The 25646-nt window shown below is 32.2% G+C and overlaps 1 protein-coding gene across 7 annotated transcripts in view; it reads right to left on the bottom strand.

Moving 5' to 3' along the window:
- Positions 1-25314, bottom strand: part of LOC134721503 (beta-1,4-galactosyltransferase galt-1-like) — a 28654-nt gene extending 3340 nt beyond the window's left edge. The window contains exons 1-2 of one of the 7 annotated variants that reach the window (XM_063584573.1): positions 25233-25314; positions 15199-15552 (exon numbers count right to left, since the gene is read on the bottom strand). In XM_063584573.1, coding sequence (XP_063440643.1) covers positions 15199-15467 — 269 coding nt within the window. In that variant the 5' untranslated portion in view covers positions 15468-15552; positions 25233-25314. The other 6 variants (XM_063584569.1, XM_063584572.1, XM_063584568.1 and 3 more) reach the window with 6 other exon arrangements.
- Positions 25315-25646: the final 332 nt, after the last annotated feature.

Here is a 25646-nt window from a genome sequence, read left to right as displayed (position 1 = left end):
AGCCTTCTTCATTATTGACTTGTAATAAACAAAACTTGTTTTGAAAAGTCATTTTTACCAGGGTTTGCGAGGGTCAATTTTTTAAGGAACAATGGGGATCCAGTTTCCCCCTTATACACCCAGATTGAACCCTATGTCATCAGATCTCGTCATCAGGATAGAATGATTTTACCTTGGATCCTAACCTACAGGTAACTTATGATTTACCAAACAAAAACGATTCCTTTGTGTTTTTTAAAAAGTTGTAATAAAACTTAGATTAATACATTTAATGGCGTAAATTGCTTTACCGGCCATCATGAATGAACCATTATTTATATTTACATAATAGTATTATACGAAATTCCAACGAATTGCTAGGCTACAATTAAATCTCAGTTGTAAAAATAAGAAAATGGGATAACTAATGGCAAAACAGGGTTTTTATTTGTTATTCTGCTATTGTTTTTTTTTTCATTTTAAGGGTATGTTTGTTTTTAGGGGGTTTGTTTTGTTTTCGATATTATTTTTTTTTATTTTTCTTAGATTGGGGAGGGGTCTTTTGGTTTCTGCATTTTACTCGATTGAATAATTTTGGTCATATTTTATTTGATAAGAAATGAAATACATGTACAATAATAACATGCTTTCCTTTATTTATTAACAACTTCTTATTTACAAAGAAAAAGTTCAATCGCCAATCAAAAACTCAAACCGTACCTAAAGCAACAACAAAAACAAAAAACAAAAAGCAAACAAAAAAATTAAAACCTCATCAAACAATACACTGAGATCAAAGATCTCGGACAGCTATTAAAAACCATTTAAAAAATTATAAAATAAATAGGTCTGACCTAAGCAAACTGTTATACGTACCATCTCTTTTGATATAATTTCATATTTAAATGTACTATTAAAGTATAACTTTAATTTTCAAACAACGTCCTTCGCAATTAGTATTTGTATTGGCCTTTTCATTCTTATTTAAATTCCGGCAGAAGGAGGAAAAAATGCACAATTAAATATTAATCGTGAAAGGTCAAATTCGCTTCGTTTAAATGCCTCCTATGCATAATTTGATACGACAGTCTCTGACTTTTAAACTGAGTTGCAGTCGATTGCATTGGCTGTATGTAAAGGTGATCTCTTTGATAAGCTTGCTTGCTGAACCGTGGACTCATTATAAGTTAGGTATACTACTCTCCTTTCGAAGTAGCCTAGTCCTGCATACAGATAGATTGGTTATCTTAAAGGAAGTAAGTTTACCTAACCTTATGACTTCACGGTTCAGCTATAGCAATCAAGCTAACTAAATATATTACCTTCACTTACACACTCAATGCAATCAGCTGTAAATCACTTTCCTAATTGCTTACGGTGTTTATCTATTCCGCGTTGGCTAGAGTTATAGGGTATTGCGCCTTCTCTAAGTCAGAAATCTCGGGACTTTCTTGGTCATGTATGTTTTATTTTAAAAAATTTTCATTTATATATTTCAAAGTTAAGTGTGACGTTCGTTTGTGCTGAACTTGTATACATTATTGCGTATGAGGCACCTGAAGCCCACCTCCGGATGCGTTTTTGTGTTGAAGACCTACTTATGGCTTTAGATGTTTTCTGCTTTTTTATCGGGTTGATGTCTCTTTGACACAATTCCCATTTCCATTCTCAATTTTATAGTGAACTCACGAACATTAATATATGCCACCGCGGCTATGGTCACCAAGCAATCTAGGATATTTATTGATTGCTTGAACAAGTAAGTTTAAAACTGTTTATAGACAATGCATAGGGACTCAGTTCTTAAATAAAGCGCTAAGCCACACCACATCATATTTGAAATTTGGAATATATTTGAATTATTTGTATAAATGATTTTACATCTGTATCTGAATAATCAATCAGTCATGTACAGTCAACGTGTATATTTGATTAAAATACGTTTAACACTTTACTGGTCGAAAGGTAATAAAATTGAAAATGGAAATGGGGAATGTGTCAAAGAGACAACAACCCGACCATAGAACAGACAACATTTCTTTTACGGACTATTTATCCAAATACTCTTTAACCAAATCGCCACCTAGAATTGACTAACTTGAATAGGTGGTATCAAATTTAATGCGCATATTCAGTTTATCACTATGAAAAACAACAACCCATTAAATTGTAATAGATACATATGTAGTCAATTATGATCAATTATGAAAAGGTTCAGCCAACTTTGTAAATAGTTTTAAATTTCAATCATTGACTTTGGTAATTGACGGTTTTATTTATGAGCTATATATTATTAAACCCAATATATATTAAACGATCCTGAGTGTGAAACAATCAAAACTCGTAGAAAATCCCAAAATGTATTATGGTTTCTTCATTCGGGGGGAGGGGGGGGGGGGGGGGGTGCAAAGAAAACAAACATAAATACATTAAAACGTCGAAAATAATTAAAATAGCTTCACAGTAAAAAAAAAGAATTAATAAAAAAAAAAGTGACATCGTTGAATATTCTCCTCTCGTTATTTTTTTTTACAACTATCATAAACTTTCAAAAGGGGGGCTATCTATCGACACAGACATGTATATCATACTTGCCGTTGATTTAACCTGAATTCTGGTATTCTGAAATATTGCACTAAAATTTCACTATCGTAGTGAGGGGAGGGGGCGGGTGTAATTGAGACAGACATGTATATCATACTTGCCGTTGATTTAATCTGAATTCTGGTATTCTGAAATATTGCACTTGAAATTCACTATCGCTCAATAATAAAGTATCGTTAGAATCAAAGTAACAGCAATATGCAACTGGTTTACGGTTCACTAATAAATCACATATTACGAATCGGGCCAGGTTTTCTATCACGTGAACGGAATATATGTATGTATCACGCGTAACAAACTCTCGCCATTTATCGAATCTCCTGTCAGCATATCCAGAATTTCTGAAAAAATTGTCCAATGAACAACATTTCTTAAAGGAAAAACCACTAAAGATATATCCAAAGCCCATAAGGTACAACACAAACAACGTCATTATCATAATAATTTGAACGTTGCTGCATCGTTTCACTTTTGACATAATGATTCTATCCATTATAATTGTGAACTATATGTTAACGTTTCGTTCTTAACATTTGATGCATTAGAATGTAGACTGAATTATGTGATACTTATTTTATCAGTATCTTTTTATGCCAGAAAATACACGAATATGTCGTTCGCATTTTTTATATAAAAGTTGTGTGCGAAGACAGTTGATAAATTAAACTGCTAACACTTTGTTAAATACATTTATTAAGTTGTGATATTAGATATCAGTTTAATTGGTTAGATCATATCAAATTTAATGTTAAGAATACCCAGATTATCCCTATGAAAAACAATAACCCGTTAAATTGTAACAAAAAGTCAACATAAAATGTTCAGTCAACTTTGTAAATGGCTTCAAGTTTCAATCATTTGTCTTTGGTTTGTAATTGGCATTTTTATTCATAAGTCCCAAAATATATAACTGTGACAGTCGTGATCGTGATATAATACAGTTCTTTAAAAAAAAAATAGCTTTGTTTCTTCGGAAATTAAACAAATTAAAATTAAAATTAAAATGTCAGACAAGGAAAATAAGAATAAATTATTAGTTTTTCATTCGATCTCTTGCGCTCAACTGCAAGAAGTCCGAGATTACTCTGACGTCCGACGGCTGTTTTGCCAGACAAGCTGGGGCCGTGGGACGTCAGAGCTCGTCCCATATCGAAAAGTGGATATTTGCCCACCCAAAATAGATGCGCTGCTTGGTCGCTTCTGGAGCCGACTGAGGGCCTTGTAGTTATATATAAATCAGGCATCAATATCTTCATTTTTCATTTATCTCTTCATTTATGAAAGTTTTACCTACCTGCCAACACCAGGCAGAAGCTAGCGAACAATAGCTAGCGAACAATAAGCCAGCGAACAATAAGGCGATATATCGAGAAACCAAAAAACAGAATAAGACAACAACGGCCGTTAAATAAAAAAATATTCAAAAAGGCAGAAAATCAGTTAAAATATAGCAATTTTAACTCAATTTTGAAATGGTTTTTATCCAATCTATTGATTTAACAAGTCGCAAAACTTGCTAGGCTAATATTCAGTACCACAATAACTCTGCATCTATCAACGAATTATTTGTAGGCGTAGGGCCACCTATGCACCCTCTTCAATTTAGAACGTATGTAAAAGTAGTCCTACCCTGTAAATTATAGCACCTTTTATGTCATTGTTTAAACTAGAGCTCAAAATTTTTAAAAAATGTCAAAAAATTAGGGGGGTCGGCCTATTCCAGGGCTTCTAGAGAAAAATAATGAGGGGTGTCACGGGGAATGACTATATAGGTCTTGAAGAGGAGAAACAGGCGTTTTTTTTGCGCTAGGTATCGAAGGGCGCTATGTTCAAAAATCTGAAACTAGAGCTCAAAATTTGAAAAAAATGTCAAAAAATTAGGGGGGTCGACTTATTCTAGGACTTCTAGAGAAAAATAATGATGGGTGTCCCGGGGTATGACTATATAGGTCTTGTAGAGGAGAAACAGGCGCTTCTTTTGCGCTAGGTATCAAAGGGCGCTATGTTCAAAAATCTGAAACTAGAGCTCAAAATTTGAAAAAAATGTCAAAAAATTAGGGGGGTCGGCCTATTCCAGGGCTTCTAGAGAAAAATAATGAGGGGTGTCACGGGGAATGACTATATAGGTCTAGAAGAGGAGAAACAGGCGCTTCTTTTGCGCTAGGTAGCGAAGGGCGCTATGTTCAAAAATCTGAAACTAGAGCTCAAAATTTGAAAAAAATGTCAAAAAATTAGGGGGGTCGGCTTATTCTAGGACTTCTAAAGAAAAATTATGATGGGTGTCACGGGGTATGACTATATAGGTCTCGTAGAGGAGAAACAGGCGCTTCTTTTGCGCTAGGTATCAAAGGGCGCTATGTTCAAAAATCTGAAACTAGAGCTCAAAATTTGAAAAAAATGTCAAAAAATTAGGAATAAGCCGACCCCCCTAATTTTTTGACATTTTTTTCAAATTTTGAGCTCTAGTTTCAGATTTTTGAACATAGCGCCCTTCGATACCTAGCGCAAAAAAACGCCTGTTTCTCCTCTTCAAGACCTATATAGTCATTCCCCGTGACACCCCTCATTATTTTTCTCTAGAAGCCCTGGAATAGGCCGACCCCCCTAATTTTTTGACATTTTTTAAAAATTTTGAGCTCTAGTTTAAACAATGACATAAAAGGTGCTATAATTTACAGGGTAGGACTACTTTTACATACGTTCTAAATTGAAGAGGGTGCATAGGTGGCCCTACGCCTACAAATAATTCGTTGATAGATGCAGAGTTATTGTGGTACTGAATATTAGCCTAGCAAGTTTTGCGACTTGTTAAATCAATAGATTGGATAAAAACCATTTCAAAATTGAGTTAAAATTGCTATATTTTAACTGATTTTCTGCCTTTTTGAATATTTTTTTATTTAACGGCCGTTGTTGTCTTATTCTGTTTTTTGGTTTCTCGATATATCGCCTTATTGTTCGCTGGCTTATTGTTCGCTAGCTATTGTTCGCTAGCTTCTGCCTGGTCCTGCCAACCTTTATTTTTCTATATTTTAACAGTTTTCACAGAGACCAATCGGTTTCTGCATGTTGCCTTTCATTTTCAAAGATTATTACGTGACCACGAGAAAACAGTGCAAATGACCACAATGTAACACCTCGTTCATTTACCATGCATGATACCTAAATGTCCGAGAGCTTCCGACTGTAATCGTGGTCGGAACTAAATGCTTACTGCCGATCTCCTGTAAAGGAGGTGAAAAAACGTGGTTGCTTCTAAATTTTAAACATCGATCTCCTATAAAGAAGGTAAAAAACATATAAATATTTGCATATTAGAGTTTCGAGACGAGCTCTGACGTCCCACGGCCCCAGCTTGTCTGGCAAAACAGCCGTCGGACGTCAGAGTAATCTCGAACTAGCAAGAACCATGCGCTAGCTAGTTGATCTTACCCACATATTTGTACATGAAATAATTTGTTTTTTTTAGCCAAAACTGCACTTCCAGATTGATTATAACTATTTTTTATTGGTGAATTATGCTGGATTCCCCGGAGATCGAACAATCGACCTTCGGTAGGACAATTGACAATCCTAGTCAGTCAATTTAGATCGTAAAATTTGTAGCAGTTTAGCCAGATTACAAAACAGCAAAATCAGCAGGTCAATTTTTGTTCTTTGTGAGCAAACTCCTTTTTGGCCAATTATTTCATTTTATATAATTACATAGCTTTGCTTCATAGAACTATCGAGAAACTTTGTCATACAGCAACACGTGTATAAAATATTACATAAATATTGGCGATTTTACTGCTTACGAGTGGTATGTTAAAAGATGAGATGCTTTTAACGTCTCTTTATATAAATATAAAGTTGGACCAGCTATCCTGTTTTATTTTTTTTTCTTAAAAAAAACCCATGTTTTTCATTGTAAACAAAATTGAAATGGCATAAAATTGATTTATTCGTGCTTTAAAATAATAAAGTCCTTCGTCGGGTCAACGTTCTAAATCTTCTGACATTTTTTTCGTTATATATGTGGACAGGGCCCAGTGTTGAACCCAAATAGTCTTCACTTCATTATCATAAAGCCCAAATTTTCCAATGTAAATAAGAGATTTCTACCAATGTACACCAATATGCGATATTTTATTCTGAACAATCATGTTTACTTTCAAGTTTGAACGCACAAAAACTAAGGGTTTTACATTTTTTGTTCACTTAATATAAAATCACCGCGTGTCAATTTTATATCGAACATGCATTTATATTTTTAGCAAGTCTAATTATGATAACATGCTTGCAAAAGTTTTATAAATCAATCCACTTGAAACGTCAGTATAAAATATTTATAAATATTAAATAATAGATACATGAATAGTTTACCAAAGAATGCTGATTAAAAAAAGTAACACTACAAATCGATTTCTCCTATTTTTATCAGTGGTTTCTCGAGGAGTTCTTCCATAATATATAGATTATCCACTAGAGATACTTAAATTTTAAAACTCTAAATGCTAGGTTTACCGAGCATATATAAAATTTAAAATTGAGGAACTATCGAGAGTTTGGTAAATATTGTATTTCACATGGTTAAGTGGTTGAGTCTTTTCACTATTGATTAAATTGGAACATGTGGAAAGTTGTATGGGTCCCAGGCTATGATATTAGTTTATATTGCCAACGTTCCGAATGGATATGGTGCGAATACTGTCAAACACCAACACCCACTTAAAACATGTCCCATATTTATTTAGATAATTTACAGCCGATTTCAATGAATATGTACATGTAGCTAAAGGTAACATCTTTGACTAGTTTGCTTGCTTACCGATCTATCTGTCTGTAGGATAAGACTACTTTGAAAGGATGGTAGTATACCTCACCTAGTAATGACATCACTTTACAGCTAACAAGCAGGCTAACCAAAGATATCACCTTTACCTACACAATCAATCCTATCGGCTGTAAAATCAATACATTACATACGCTTTTATGTTTTACTATTTCATATAGGTTATAATACATATTGTCTGGATTAATGTGTCAAATATAATTATGATCATGACTTGGTATTTCTATTTACAACAAGGCGTCAATAAATGTAAATGGATAGCAGTCATCTACTCTGATTAACCATAAAATAGAATAATATTGCTGAAAGACCCCTCCATCCTTTTGCATTATCCGGGTGTTAATTAAAACACCATATAGGGCAAACGCCCTAACGGATGTGTCTCTATTATATACGTCAAATAACAAATTCAAATTCAAATTCAAATTCAAAGTTTTATTGCCATATAAACTTTACAGTTTGTGACATAATATAACAACAACGTCAAATAACGACATAAAAAGAACAAAATGTAATAAGATCTTATTTTCACACTGATATTCTGAACACATTATATATATCACACAAAGAAAACGCTTTAATAAAATAATAATTTAAGTAATATTCCTTCATACACTGTTGTTCCGTTTTGACTATACTGCTTGTTCAAACATATTAAACATAAATTGTTACATGGCGGAATACCTAATATTTACTTTAACTTTTTTCAATTTAAAGAATTTCATGTTGATTTATTTAATTTTCAACAGTCTTTGTTTATTTTGTAGATATGTTCAATACAATAATCATGAATAGGTTGTAAAACGAATTCAAAAGCTGCATCGAAGACAGATGATTGGCACTTAAAAGAAGAGAGACGGGAAGGAAGAAAGAAAAGTCAGAAAGTTTATACATCCAACAGCTGAATATTTTATAGCCTTTAAAATCAATCCTGTTTACCCCCCTCCAACAGTCGTATTGGGTCTCGATTCGCTATATCGGCCATTAGCTACCCCCAAAGCCAATGCATATGATCTCGACCCAATACAACTTGTCCTTGATCATCAATCAAGATTATAATGAAAAGACCTATTTAATAACACTATAATACATTAAAGATCCGCATTCATTTCCTCTATCTAAAGCTGGTATACCAGGAAATGACCTTACAAGTTATTTAATTTAGTAGATAATACCATAGTACAAGATAATATGGGTTAGAAAATGAAACATCTTAAAGAAACTATACACCCAACTATAACGCATAATAATTTACTTTATCTTTTATATTTTCAACCTTCATATCCCGACAACCCGAACCCCTTACTTTTATGTTCTGCATGGCAAGTGTTGTGGTAACAACAACTATCAACAGAAACCATCAAGATGCAAAATAGACAAAATTTGTTGCGAAATACACAAAAGAGAAGGACAACATATGTTAGGATTGAGGTCTTCTTTAGTTAATAAAATAAAACGTGCATCAACAATAAATATAAAAAAGCATCACTACAAAGGAGTTTTCTTTATATGAGCAAAACATCTGGTTTATAACAATTGTATCTTTAGGAAAATCTTCAATGACAAAGAAATATGTCAAATCTAAAAAATCTAATTTGGCATTTAAATTAGAAAGATCATATCATAGGGAACATAGATCTATAACAAGTTTTAAGTTGATTGAACTTCAACTTCATCAAACACTACCGTGACCAAAACCTTTAACCTGAAACTTGCACTATCATTTTCTATGTTCAGTGAACCGTGAAATTGAGGTCAAAAATCTAATTTTTCAATAAAATTAGAAAGATCCTATCATAGTGATTATGTGTGCTAAGTTTGAAGTTGATTGGACTTCAACTTTATCAAAAACTATCTTGACCAAAAACTTTAACCTGAAGCGAAACAGACGGACGGACGAACGAACGGTACGACGAACAGACGGACGCACTGAGCAGAAAACACTATGCCCCTCTACTATCGTAGGTGCATGGGGCATAATTAACAAAAAAACAACTAAATATTGTTAATGTCTATGCCATTTGACCGTCTCTTGTGTAGACGTGTCTCATTTACATTGGCAATCATACCACATCTTCTTATTTTTATATCATGAAAAAGAACATCCATGTACAAAAAAATGTAGGTGTACAGTTAAAGTCAATTGTTTATTATAGAAACTGGACAAACCATAAACTTGTTGCTAAATTATGCATTGCCATTGACTCATTGACAGCAAGACAATTAATTATTATACGTATCCTATAGTATCATACATTTATATTTAAAGAAAACTATACGTATAACATTTTCAATATTATATATTTGACGTACCTTAGTCCTTTTCCTTCGGGTATTAAATTATATTCTGCCCTTACTTTAGTAAAGTTTGATACTGGTGATTTAGAAGTGTAGATACAACAGTTTATGTGTTCCTTAATGTAAGTACTTAAAGATCCGACTATACGTACTTTTAAATTCGTCACATCGCCATAGGCAGAATAATAATAAAATTTCACATTAGTATTATCAACCGATCTCCAATATTGCAAATTAGTCTCTACTGCATATCTCGATGTTTCGTCAGTTTTAAAATGAATGTGTGAATCTTGTAATTTCGTGTGTGAAATTAGTCTTGTTTCATGTATTTGTGACGAAACGTGTACATATTGGCTATTTGCATCGAAATGAACACGAGATCCGGAAGAATTTCCTAAAGTGTCACCACCCTTTTCATGCAAATTATGTATTGTTTTCCATATTCTAAACAAACCAACAAAATAAATTGAGATAAAGAGCACTGTAAACTTCTTTCTCTCCCTCATGTCGTCATTTTACATTCACGTTGTTTATATATATGTACGTTAAGGAATGAATTAGGACGCGGATTAGTAGTGTATGCGGATTACAAAGCCTTGACTGTCAACTTTTAAACAAAATTCATCTTTATATATCATAATATATTCTTACTAAATATACTATATTTTGTTAATAAGTTACACGTAAAACTTTCCGGTAGACAAGAAACAAGTTTTCAATAATTTGTAAGCCTCTTGAATATTAATTAACATCTGTCATTGCATGTTAATTTTTTTTACAAGTATCGATTCTTAAAAAGACTGCGTGCAAATTTCTTCAAATTCTTTTTTCTCATTTCCCTTTTTTACGGGAAGCTTTTAGTTGGACTGATTTGAAATGCATAAAAAGAGATGATTTGAGATGCACTAAAAAGAGATAGTTTGTTTTAAAAGTTTTAATCATGGGCTTTTATATTTCATTGTTAATACTTATATATGTATATCGAAATATTTTAAAGCGCTTATGGTAATTAACATATTATATAATGCGCTGTTATAAATACTGTATAATAAATAATAAAATAAATATACACAAAAAAGCTAATAGCAAGGGTTTTGAAGGAATAACTAGTGCTTTATTAAATCTGTTAAAGTGTGCGCTACTTCCTCGTGTGTATAAAATGGTGAATGGAAATGTGTATACCTAGACAATGCCAAAAGTCCTTGAACATTAAAAATCAAATGCCATTGGTCAAGTTACTTTTGATTTTTGTTTTTGTTTGTTTGTTTGGGTTTAGGTTTTTCTTAAAAGGGGGGGGGGGTCCAAAAACTTCTAACAAACTTGACTTTCTTGTGTAATACCTGGATGGGTTGTAGTTGCACTTTAAATTTTAAATTTAAAATTACGTAAATCTTGAGGACGTATGATAAGAGCCTTTATTCGAGTTGACCCCTGAAATCACAAACGTAGTAAAACTGTTATAACTTTCAAGATTATATAAATTTTATTGCTTCAAATAAATAAGTTGCTACAATCTAGCCACTTGATTGCTAATTGACATGCAATATATAATATATTTTGGGTTAAAGTCTTGCCGTCGATATCTAAATAATAATCACATCGAAGACCTCAATATAATGATGTTCGACAATTTTGAGTATTGCAGAAAATACAAGAAATTTGTTTGGAAATTTCAAAAATATGTAGATATATACCAATGGTTGACAGTCCCTTTTAATTGCTGAACAAATTTGTAAGTCGGAGTTATAATACATTTGACTGTTGAATTTGTTTGAAAGACAAAAGGACCGTTGTATTTAGAAATTGAATAACTAAATCCGAAAAGATGAGTCATTGAAAAAGTGAATTGTCTTTACAAAAAAACGTATTTGAAGATAATGGGCTGCTATGCAGGACTCAGTAACTCTATCTCTATATAAATAAGGAGATTTCATATGATTGCAAACGAGGCAACTAAAAATCTAACGAAGACCAAACGGACGAGAAAACAAACAGCTACATTGTATGTCTTTTATGGCAACAAAATAGTTCATATAATAAAAGCTGTTATTGAAATTTTAGTAAAAAAAATCAAGTTCTAATACATTGAACAAATCATGTGTTTGGTGTAATTTCGAGTTAACCGAGTTCGAGACATCTAGAGTTAACTGTATATTATATAATCATTTTTTTACTGCATGTTCTTTGTAATCATATTATTATATTTTAACTGATAAAATACACAACACAGATAAGTAGATTGAATGAAAAAGATTTTTTGCACAACTCAAGTATTTACAAATTGTATTGTTACCATAATGGGTTCATCCTGGTGTACAAAATCCGGTTTGACATAAACTATAAACTGGTACTGTATGTTAGTGTATGATATCTATAAGATCTTATATTATTTAACAGTTAAAACAATTTCGTCTATATACCACGAAGATTTTACTTTTTCTTTTTGGTTCAATTTTGGATCATATCTTTTTTTAGCAAACGACAAATACTTAAATTATGATGCATTTTTTAAAGGACACTGAAAAATATTTTGACTATGGAAACATTTATCACACGTTTCATGCATAAAAATTACTACGTATATGAAACGGTCGGGGCCTGGGCCTGTCGCCATAGCAACACAATTTAAGCAGTCGATAAAACCCCCTCAAGGTCGTCTTACCCTCCCAGAGCACATGACATCACACTAAAAGTCTGTGTTGAATGTCTGGGTCTTATTGCTCTTGATCGTACTATTTCTACTTGATGTATAACTGGCTCCTGGTTTTAAATTTCGAACTTTCTTAAACACAAGAGCTCAAACATAGTCGGGTTCATATTTTGTATTTGCTAGTTATATTATACCATTCTGTGGTGTTTAATATTTTACGTGTTTTGATTTATTAACTAGCCATTGTTAGCTTGCCAACAAGCTGATCATAGTCTTATATTTTTCACGTTATTTAGTCATTAGACAATGTTGTGGATCCGGTGGGGGTCCAGGGGTTGGAATCCCCCTTTTTTTGGCCGATCAATGCTTTTGAATGGGGACATGTAGTTGGTCCCCCCTTTTATCCTGTGTTGAGAACCCCTTTTTAAATTGGCTTCATCCGCCCGTGCGTCCCTCAGCCTGACTGAACACTGATTTAATATACCATTAGAGGTTTTCAATAGGGAAACTGTCATGAATTATTTAGTTAAAAAATGTAGTCTTTCGTTGAAAATGTAAAAAGAAATAACATACAATTCCAAAAAAAAAATAGAATTTGAAATATGTATGTATAATAGTTCTTTTATTTCTAATGAATGCACAAATCTTCCGTGTTATGTATAATAGTGACACTACTTAATTTAGTGTATAGTCATACGGAAAACTTTAAACAAATAGAACCGAAAGTTTGTGTAATCAGGTCAATCATGGTTTGTGGTTAACACTTGATTTTTCAATTGTGAGCATGTCGACCGAAACAGAGCTCGAGTTCAAAGTTTAAAAAAATTTGCCATCCCCGAAATATATCGGTGTGTTTAAATAGTTTGCTAGTTAATTCGACAAATCAGATCTGAACTTTAATATTTAAAATTTAGGTTACTTATAGACCCATCGGGTCGGGAGTATGTATAAATTATGTTAAACTATGTTAATTGACACACTTAACCTTAATTACAAGCCACTATTATAAATAATCTGCTTACTTACTTACTTACTTAGGAATAAAATTTAGCTACAACGGCAGTTTTTTGTCGAAATCAATGTGGATCTTCTTGCTAAAAGTGGCGGACGAGCACTTTGGAATATAATTGCTAAAATCCATAATATTAAAGGCTTTGTATATAAATTATTCAACTATTGTATTGTTCCTATACTTGATTACTCGTCTGGTGTATGGGGATACCGAAAATATCAGTCAATAGACAATATATTCAGAACAGGGCTATTATTTAGGAGTCCACAGATTTGCACCCATACAGTACTTGCTATACACGGAGATATCGGCTGGATCCCGAGTCAGTATCGGCGTTGGGTCCATATGGTGAGATACTGGAATAGACTCATTCGATTTGACAACAACCGCATCACCAAATTAGCATTGAATATTGACTATGATCGCTGTAAAAGTAATTGGTGTAGTGAAGTAAAGGACACACTAGACCAGCTTGAACTAGGACATTTCTAAGAACTGAAATCAGATGTCGACTTATCGTTGGTTGAAACCAACATTGCTCGTCTGTATTCAGATATCTGGAGGAAATTCCGTCCAAAACGTTTCAAAATTACGAACATACATGTATAGGAACTTTAATACAGTCTTTGCAACCAAAAATTACGTTAATTTGAACTTGAGTAAAATTGAGCGGTAACACTAAGTGCAACTGGTAGATACTCAACGAAAGTCTAGAAAAAAAGAAACTGTATATTCTGTAAAAATTAGAAACTGAAACCGAGTTCTATTTTATGTTTGGTTGCCCATTGTATATTAAATGTCCCATTAACTGTTTCGGTAAATTTGAAAACTTCACAGATTTGAATCATGCTGAAAAATTGAACTTTTAAATTACTTTCCATATAAGAAAATTAGCAAAATATATAGTTTGTGCATTTCATAGAAGACGTCAGTTGCTGTATAACACTTTTTTTTTTAATATTTAAAGCTTAACTTTTTGTTTACAAATACTTGTATGTCTAAATATTTTTGAAATTAACTTACGTCAACTAAAGATTAGAACGTGATATAATTCTTATATAATTATTTAATTTTATTTAAGTTTCATTGGGCAGAAATATCAATATTTATCATATATTATATGTTTATAATCTGTACATAATTTACACATGTCACTATAATAAATAATTTACTTACTTACTTACTAATTCATCTCGTACTTCCCAGTTATCAGAACTTAATGAATTAATGAATAGTAAAAATCTTTCTGATCTGTTATTGTGCAAATTTATAAAACTACGTTGCCAATATGCATGTAGGCTCTCCTGGGTAGCTCATGTACTTGCATATTATTTAGTATATATGTTTAACTTTTGTATGTTTGTACCAGAGACATATATTATATATGTCTCTGTCTGTACGTATATACATTATGAAATATTTATTGTATGTATCTCTGTATACCAATTTAATATTGTCTGTTGGGAAATAAAGATATGTTATATGAAGTGTTGTGTTATAAGTTCAGATCTAAATAATAAATCAAAGAGGATAAAAAATAAAGTCATGTTCTGCTCCGCCACATTAAAAGTTTCAATATTACTTACGCTTATATATTTTTCAGTATTACTGGATATTTGTGCAAATTCAAATTTAAAGAACGAAGGTTAATTTGCACACCCGTTTTCAAAGAGCTACGTACAAGATTGTTATACTTCCTTAGTTTATCATTAAATAAAATCATATAAGTTAAAAGTAGTTAGTGTACATACTCTTTGCGGATAGGGGACTTTATCAAAACAGAAACGTCTGAATTTGTAAGCAATACTATAAGAAACCTACCTCAGTCCTTTATGTTCAGGTAACACAGTGTAATGAGCTCCAATATTTTTTTCAGCAACACTATCTCCTCTGTTCGTAAAGAAACAACACTCTAATCCATCTTTCAGACCTTTCTCGATTGTCCCGAACAATCTGATGATATTTGATGCGTGTGCATATGCTGAATAGTAAAAGGCTTTTTGTGGAATCGTAGTAACGTTTCTCCAGTAATGTTCGGGTTCTTCGATTAAGCTCTCATTTGTCGTAGAATTATTCGGTTTTCCAACCATGATCACATGTTTTTCGTTATGAACTTGTGGTTTGTTAGAGAAATCCGTCTGATGAAGTTCTGTCGACCATAAAAGAAATGTAAAACTGAAGTAGAAACAAAAGGCACAGATGAACAACCTCCATGTTGATTTTTTCATGTTTTAATCTTTTCGACGATCTAAATACATACTTCAAGTGCAAAAAGGTCTCTGACTACAAACTAGAACACAAATATGTACCAATGATAGTCCCAAAGTGAGGTAATCCAAAGTGTTACCAGTAGTGTTTTTCCAAGAATTAGTTCCAGTTTTCAATATAGATATATTTATATATGTTGTAATCCACGCAATAGTACTACAACACCAGGTAAAGTTCGTCTAAACATGCATTGAATGATTGTTGTATTAGTATTGATTTTAGAGTTCCATCACAATTCCTATAAATTATAAATACATAACATGTTTAGATTCCATGAATATATAGTGTCATAATTGCTCTCTGTCATAGATCTAATTAATCAGTTTCGATTGCCTAGTTTTCGGTCTGAAACGTATGTTGTCCCAATTAGTATTCCTGTACATGTACTCTGGTTACGTCGGGTGTGTTTAAAAACATTTACCTTTAATAATGAAATGGTATTACCGTTGTCGCCCATGTTCGTTGTAATCCATAATACCAATAATCCAAGTTAGTATATTGTTTATACATTTAAATTCCTATGACATGCAAGTCCTATTTCGTTTCTTAATATAGTATTGTTTAAGTATTGTTGACCGAGTTACGGGTCGTTAAACACCCGTAGATCAACACTGTTGCGATTGTTCTGCTAAGTTAAACGTGAATGTGTAGGTCAGTCAAGTTTCAGGTTTAAATATAAAAATATTTCCTTATTTTACAAATTTTTATAACTCTATTGTCATGATTGTAGTGGTATTACGTGTATTCATAAAAACTGTTTTTAAATTGTTAAACTGCAATCGAGAACCGAAGTATGACACCATCTCAAACATGCTTGACTGGGGTTACACATTAGAATGATCACATGGAAAGCGTGATAGTCAAGTGATTTAAAATAGCCAGACCATTTGGGTTTTTATATTTTCCATGTGTTAAATCTTATTTGTTTTATTCATTATCACTTGTAATTGTTTTGTTGTGTTGAATTTGTTCTTTCTATTTCTGTAATTTCTATTTTCCTGTTATAACGAGAGTTCTCGTAGTCTAATTTAAGATCACTGCATGAGGGGAAAATATCGGCGAATTAGTGTCTGGGAAGTCAACAATTCAACATCGGTACATTTATGAAGATTTAGATAAAATAGAAGATTTTCTTATAGAAAAAAATCACGTTCACAGATTTTGAAATATAAGTATATAAAACATGTTCAACTTTATTTTTAAATTTGAAGTTTCATGTGACTTTTAAGGGGCACTAGCTGCCAAATTCCATGTTCACCGATTTGACTTAAATTTTGATATTTGATTTGTAACAGTTTAAAACATTTAACCAAACTATTGAAAGTCTTAAATAAACAGTTGATAGGTCATGATCTCGATAGCATGTTGCTTTATTTCGTGTGCGTTTTAGTCTTAACCCCATCTAATTAACTATAGTGAGAACAACTCCGATGACCATATAAGCGATAAAAACATAAGTAAAGATATGAATAGATTAAGAAACTCGTGCAATGCGATTTTTCTGGATCTGTCTTATTTCATATTATAGATTAAACATATGTATTTATCATCGTTTTTACCTGTATAAGAACGTTTTTTTGTGGATCGAATCAGTCTTTTCCTTTAAATAACTTAACACGGAAAATTCATGCGATATCCATCTCTAGTTACATGTAAGTGGTTAAAATTGAAGTTCACGTGAATACAGATTAAATGAGTTCGAATTATTCACTTACAAGTGAATAATTCATCATTAATGTTCCGTAGGTTATTTTGACAAAATTGAACAATATTTGACTTTTTCACTTTCATTAATGATTGAACAAACAAAACATCATATTTTAGATTTGTTTAATTATATATCACATAGCTAGTACCCCTTTAATGACGACACCAAAAGGTAAATGTACTAGGACAAAGAAAAATAATTCATATAGTTTTTTCACTGACACCCCTTTCACCTTCTCAACTTAATTTGGGAAAAATTGATTGTCCAATAAGGATATTTATCATATACTTAGACTAAATAACATATGATTTTTACTGTATGATAATACCATTAGATTAACGTAATTTCCATATTTTTCGAATTGGTCCTTAGCGGGCTGATATGCATATTATGTAATTATATGTATTTATTGTGTTTTATATTGGTATGTGACACTGTAATAAATTATTCTGATTCTGATTCTGATATGAAAAGTTTATCACATACTTCGATTGTTATCACATGCCTTTCCGTAACGTAATCACATGGCATTCCGATGATACTCGGCAAATTCCGGAAAATACACCTCAATGCTACGTTTTCAGTGAAAACTATTACAAAGTAGTGTGCAATACAATCATTTGGATACTGGAAAGTATATTTTGTGAAATAATAATAAAAAAAAAAAAAAAAAAATTATTAAATAAATGCATTGTTTATTTAAAAAGTTTCAAACATAATTTAGAAAGTTTAACTTACTTTAAAAAGTTGCCTAACAGTCTTCATTATGTGTATTGTTATTTTTTGTTTCTTTTTGTCGATTCGTCCATATTTAAATGCGTTGCTTCTCTGTTGAGGCAAATGATAGAAAAATTTCATATCGAATGTACTAAATTTGGGGTCCGACGTCCGTGAACTTTTCAATCTTTAAACTTCTATTACAGAACCACGTAAAAGGATCAATATACAAATCAGTTATTTTTCTCCATGGTTGAAGCATATGATAAAAAGATCATGGCATGTCATTTTTCATATCGCATGTATTATCAGCCCTCGGTCAATATCAGCCCTCGAGCCATGCGGCTCTTGGGCTGATATTGAACCTAGGGCTGATAATACATGCGATATGAAAAACGAAATGTGATAATCTGATAATATTAAGTCAATATCAATCAAACAAACCTTGCAGCAGTTTTGCATCCCCCTTCCAAACTATTTGAATTAAGTTTTTTATCCTTCATTGATATTTTTATGTCGTTCCTTAAATGTTGTTGTTCAAATAAGTAACATCCTGTTTGACAAGTCTCCTTATCTGATCAGACTGAAGAAAAAATGTAATGACTTTACTTGGTAAATGTATGTTAATATTAAATACCTTTATGCACGTTTATCCCAATATAATTTTATGTATTATATAATATTTAAACACATTAAAAATTGAGAATCAAGGTCATTTTAACTGTGTGTCAAGATTCTTTTCGGATTTTATTTTTGTTATTAAGATTGTTGTTTACAGTTTCAATTTGAATATAATTTATTAAGATTAATTATTAAAATAGACAAAAAAGTCATTGAAAAAATGCAGTACTTTTGTATAAAATAGTTATTTAGCAATTTTTCTATATATTAATGTTCCTTGGTATTAGCATTTGGGTTAATAGCCGGCTAGATAAAAGTCGTCAGCCTTGAAAGGCAATTCATATAGGAGAAGAAAACTCTGATATAAAATACCGGGTAGATTTGACTCGTCAGCCTTGGTCGGCAATGGATCTATAGGAAAGAAACTCTCTGGTTCTCCAGGTTGGGGATTGAGCGATAGGCCAACATCCTAATCCTTGTAAAAAAAAATTAAAATTACAGAAACGCGAAATGGAAGAACGCATTCGCGCCCTATGCGACACATGGCGCTACGCTAACGGGAGTTGTAAGTAAGTAAAGTAAGTATTAGCATTTAAACTATTCGCTAAATGAGTTGAACCTCCTACTTTGTAAACAATAACAATATTTCAAGGGTTTTGATACACTAGGGTTTTTTTTTTTTAATTTGTATTGAAAAAATAAATATAAATATGTCAATATAAAATATCAACTATTTTGAGGTCATGTCAACATCCCATTTCATTATTTATCTCTTTGAAAATTCTAGATAGAAGTTTGACACTTACTTGATATTAAAAACTTTTTATATCCCAATTCTTTGTTTATATCTATATTTTATACAAAATAAGTAGACACTAACAAAGATCATTCTTATACAAGGGCGCTGGATCGTTATGAGAAACGTTCTGCGCACAATAATTAAAATATATATGTATAGTAAGCCGGAAAAGTGTACATAACGACATAAATGTTAAAAAAAGGGAAGTTTGGTATCAAATATATATACATTGGTATGTGTGTCTTAGTTAGTATATTTACATGTATGATTCATTGGTTCATCTAAATGTGTACATCAACAAGGAAACAGAGATAACATTATTTTTTTCAGGAAATAGATTGTAAAGATAACGAAAATTGTAAATGGATACCCATTGTGTAAATATCTTTATGTCTTTAAGAAAATTCTTCCTACTGCAATAAACGAATGGTCGAACGAAAATACGAATCTACCAATCAATCAACCAGTGCACGAATCGGTGAATCAATGCATTAATAAATGAATGAACCAATCATTTTCAAAGCATAAAATCATTTCAAACATAAGGACAGAGTTAACAAGATCGATTTCATTGAGATTTTGTTTTTCTATTTCTTTTGGATGTCAGTTTGTCTCCTGAATTTAAAAAAAGAAGATGTGGTATGATTGCCAATGAGACAACTCTCCACAAGAGACCAAAATGACAGAAATTAACAACTATAGGTCACCGTACGACCTTTTCAACAATGAACAAAAAATCTTGTTTGTGATGTAGATTTTCCTCTCGTTTCATAGCGAAATTAAAGTTCTCTGAAACAAACTTCATCAAATATCCTCGAATTTCGAGTACAATAAATTGAAAATTCTATAAACTTAATATTATAATTATGACAACAATGACATTCGGATCATAAAGTTGACCTGATTTGCTCATCCAATGAAACAAATAAAAAAATAAACCTTTGTGGTGACATCGAAAATTGAATTAATTCTTTTAAAAATTATCATTTAAGTCCTATGAAAAGAGTTTCTTGGTTTTTTAGTAAATATGGCGGTGTTAACACCATAAATTTAACTTTTAGTACAGATACATTAAGGCATCTGGAAAAGTTTTAGACATGGCAGGACCTAAATAAACATATATAAAACAGACGGACACCCAGTTGAAATAGAGCCAAAGAATCGAAGCTCTTTGTTAGAGAAGGTGATAAATGCTTACTGTAATGTTTACTATGGTAACAAACATTTTAAAAGTTATTAGAAACAAATAAAACGACAATTTTCTTCTCAATTACGAAGTGTTTTATTTTAAAAACACCATTTGCATAAATTTTCAATTTATTTATAACATAGTAATGCAGAACAATTAGATATCAAGTCGACGACATGTGCATCTATCAAGTTGGATGTAGACAATGTATTACTATAACCTCCGATTTTTTTTTTTTTTACCACGGACGTATTATAAATCTATTTTAAAATTCAGTAATTTCCGTGTCTGCCCTTCGATTATGTGACTCAGGAAAAAATATAAAACTAGAGGCTCTAAAGAGCCTGTGTCGCTCACCTTGGTATATGTGAATTAAACAAAGGAAGCAGACAGTTCATGACAAAATTGTGTTTAGGTGATTGTGATGTGTTTGCACATCTTACTTTACTGAACATTCTTGCTGCTTACAATTATCTCTATCTATAATGAGCTTGTCCGTGTAGTTTCAGTTGAAAATGTTAGTAAAAAGGAGTAGGTCCGGTAAGGACCGATTTTGGCCTCAAATTTCAGTTTCATCTGACGAAATATTTTGACCACTTTTTAAACACTTTTAAAAGTGTCTATTGCATATGATTCAATAAATTTATGTGAAAGATTTGAACTTATTTAGTCATTAAAATCGAACCGATTCAAGCTCAAATATGAAACAACTACCAAATATGCGAAAAAATGTCACTTTTCAGATGGTTTTTGTCACAAACAAAAGTGGCCGCATCCGTGTTCATCCTCAATCTTAACATATGTTATGTATTATCATTAAATGCAACTTCCATTTCAATATTTTGGATGAACACGAATGCGGCCACTTTCGTTTTACACGGAAAGTGTCTTAAATTTAACTAAAATGCTGGAATTGTGAAGAATTTAGTAATTTAGCATGACTTAATGGTGCTAGTATCCAATATATGTGCATTTTATTGTGAAAAACAGTTCATATTTATGCAGCAGAACCATTCTACTATCCAATTTTTACGTTTACATTTTAACAATTTTGTAAAACTGCTGTATTTTGGGGCCAAAAAAGGGGTCTTACAGGACCTATTCCTTTACAAATTTTATGAAAATTGTTAAAAATTGATTATATAGGACAATAACTTCTTAGGGGGTCAATTGACCATTTTGGTCACTTTGACTTATTTTTGAGTCTTAAATTGCTGCACATTATTGCTGTTCACAGTTTAACTCTATCTATAATAATATTCAAGATAATAACCCAAAACAGCAAAATTTCCTTAAAATTACCAATTTAGGGGCAGCACCATAACAACGAGTTGTCCCATTCATCTGAAAATTTCAGGGCAGATAGATCTTGACCTGATAAACAATTTAACCCATAACAGATTTGCTCTAGATGCTTTGGTTTTTGAGTTATAAGCCAAAAACTGCATTTTACCCCTCTGTTCTATTTTGAGCCATGGCGGCCATCTTGGATGGTTGGCCGGGTAATTAAACACAAATTTTAAACTAGATACATCAATGATGATTGTGGACAAGTTTGGATTAATTTGGCCCTGCAGTATCAGAGGAGAAGATTTTTGTAAAAGATCATGGATATTTACGAAAAATGCTTAAAAATTTACTATAAAGGGCAATTACTCCTAAAGGGGTCAACTGACCATTTTGGTCATGTTGACTTATTTGTAAATCTTACTTTGCTGAACATTATTGCTGTTTACAGTTTATCTCCATCTATAATAATATTCAAGATAATAACCAAAAACAGTAAAATTTCCATAAAATTACCAATTTAGGGGCAGCAACCCAACAATGGGTTGTCTGGTTCATCTGAAAATTTCATGGCAGATAGATCTTGACCTGATAAACAATTTTACTCACGTCACATTTGCTCTAAATGCTTTGGTTTTTGAGTAATAAGCCAAAAACTGCATTTTATCCATATGTTCTATTATTAGCCATGGCGGCCATCGTGGATGATTGGCCGGTTAATTAAACACAAACTTTAAACTAGATACATCAATGATGATTGTGGACAAGTTTGGATTAATTTGGCCCGGTAGTATCAGAGGAGAAGATTTTTGTAAAAGATCATGGATATTTACGAAAAATGCTTAAAAAATGACTATAAAGGGCAATAACTCCTAAAGGGGTCAATTGACCATTTTGGTCATGTTGACTTATTTGTAAATCTTACTTTGCTGAACATTATTGCTGTTTACAGTTTATCTCCATCTATAATAATATTCAAGATAATAACCAAAAACAGTAAAATTTCCATAAAATTACCAATTTAGGGGCAGCAACCCAACAATGGGTTGTCTGGTTCATCTGAAAATTTCAGGGCAGATAGATCTTGACCTGATAAACAATTTTACTCACGTCACATTTGCTCTAAATGCTTTGGTTTTTGAGTAATAAGCCAAAAACTGCATTTTATCCATATGTTCTATTTTTAGCCATGGCGGCCATCTTGGATGATTGGCCGGTTAATTAAACACAAACTTTAAACTAGATACATCAATGATGATTGTGGACAAGTTTGGATTAATTTGGCCCGGTAGTATCAGAGGAGAAGATTTTTGTAAAAGATCATGGATATTTACGAAAAATGCTTAAAAAATGACTATAAAGGGCAATAACTCCTAAAGGGGTCAACTGACCATTTTGGTCATGTTGACTTATTTGTAAATCTTACTTTGCTGAACATTATTGCTGTTTACAGTTTATCTCCATCTATAATAATATGCAAGATAATAACCAAAAACAGTAAACTTTCCTTAAAATTACCAATTTAGGGGCAGCAACCCAACAATAGGTTGTCTGATTCATCTGAAAATTTCAGGGCAGATAGATCTTGACCTGATAAACAATTTTACTCCATGTCAGATTTGCTCTAAATGCTTTGGTTTTTGAGTTATAAGCCTGAAACTGCATTTTACCCCATGTTCTATTTTTAGCCATGGCGGCCATCTTGGCTGGGTAATTAAACACAAACTTTAAACTAGATACATTAATGATAATTGTGGCCAAGTTTGGTTTAATTTGGCTTAGTAGTTTCAGAGGAGAAGATTTTTGTAAAAGTTAACGACGACGGACGCAGGACGACGACGACGACGCCGCCGACGACGACGACGACGGACGCCGGACGCCAAGTGATGGGAAAAGCTCACTTGGCCTTTTACGCCAGGTGAGCTAAAAATGGGTAACAATTGTATCGAAAAGAGAAATCGAGTGCACCTTTTTATGTTAGGGTATTTTTTATTAGTATATTTTGTCTTTAAAACGAACAAAGAAAGAGTATTTGATATATCATATCGCTTCAGATTCTAAAAGTTTTATATATCAAAGCTGCAGGTTGACTTTATAACATTAAAAAATCACAGTACGAAAAGATGAATCATATGGGTCAAGTGAAATACCTATCTAATCATAATGAATCACAAAAACAGAGCAGGTGTGTTCGAATAGCTATTATTTTTTTACTTAAAGTCCTTGACGGCTGTCTTTTAAGGTTCATGTGGACCCTTTGGCTAAAATGGCCGTATTTTCACCTCAAAATATACTCTGAGAACTGACAAACCTGCGTATCTGTAAAAAAAAAAATCAGGCATAGCATGCCCTAGATTAATGAATTTTAAGTATGTTTTAGAAAAATAAAAACTTACCAGGATTTTGCCGTGCACTTTTTTTCATTCCTCCGGAAGGTGCCAAAATAAACTAAGTTGGGAAACAGGTTTGAGAACTTCCCCACAGGTAAAAACTAAAGTGAGCATTTTTAATTGACATGGGCATTAGATGGACAATAGATACCTGACAATAATTGGCTATTTAAACTGTGTACCTGAGTGGACCATATCAAGGTAAACTCGAACTGTTTGTTAATTTTATCATCTTCTGCAGAGACGAAAAATAGTGTACGGCAAAATCCAGTTAAGTTATGAATTTTCTAAATCATACAATGCATTTGAATTTTATTTATCTAGGGCATGCTATGCATTAAAACTTTTCCAGATGCACAGGTTTGCCTGTACTCGAGAAAATTTTGAGGTGAAAATACGGCCATTTTAGCCATAGGGTCCACATGAACCTTAAGTTGAATGACGAAAATGCATATCTTCGAGAAAAAAAATGTGTTTGTGATAACTAGGGTTTATGATCTTAAACCACTGAACATTTTTAGTCTGCACTGCCATGAAATATTTGAATAAGATTTGTTTTTAATGTTTAAGAATTTTCGAAAATTCCACCTGAAAACCGGTCAGACAATAGTTTTAAGTTGAATCAATGCAGACAAGATTAACTGATGCTTATTAGCTAGTATAAATATATTTGTCTTTTAAATTACAACTGACATATTTTATAATGTAATGGTGATAAATTTATTGGTTTTCAAGAGCAAAATTGGCAGCGCGTCATCTCTACAATGGCTTCCATTTCTACGATTGTGAAAATGAACTAGCGTAATGGGGAGATTTTGACGAAGTAGTATCCTACCTTAAAAGTTGCATGTTTGTTTCAGATAACTAAAAACTTACCCTGATTTTGTTGTCACCAGAAGATGGGAAAATAAACAAATACATGAGTTTTATTTGATACGGTCCACTCAATTACCCAGTTTAATCGTCTCTTGTTTTCAGAAATTAACACTACTCACAACATTTATTATTACAGGAGAGGAGTTTCTAAAACCTGTTTGAATTTCCAAACTTAGTTTTTGCCCATTTTTTCGGAATGAAAACATATGAATAGCAAATCCAGAAAAGTTTATAATTTTCTTCACCATAAAATCGATTTGTAATTTTATAATCTAGTTCCTGTCATGCCTTAAATCTTCCCCAGGTGCACAGGTTTGTCTGTGCTCAAGAGTAAATTGTGTGGTAAAAATACGGCCATATTATGATGCACCATATTGTTTATGAAAATATTGAACCAATCAATGCATGCAAATA

This window comes from Mytilus trossulus, chromosome 6 (genome assembly GCF_036588685.1).
Source record: "Mytilus trossulus isolate FHL-02 chromosome 6, PNRI_Mtr1.1.1.hap1, whole genome shotgun sequence".
NCBI lineage: Eukaryota > Metazoa > Mollusca > Bivalvia > Mytilida > Mytilidae > Mytilus > Mytilus trossulus.
The sequence above is the reverse complement of the archived record's forward strand: the minus strand, read 5'-3'. Positions and strand labels throughout refer to the sequence as shown.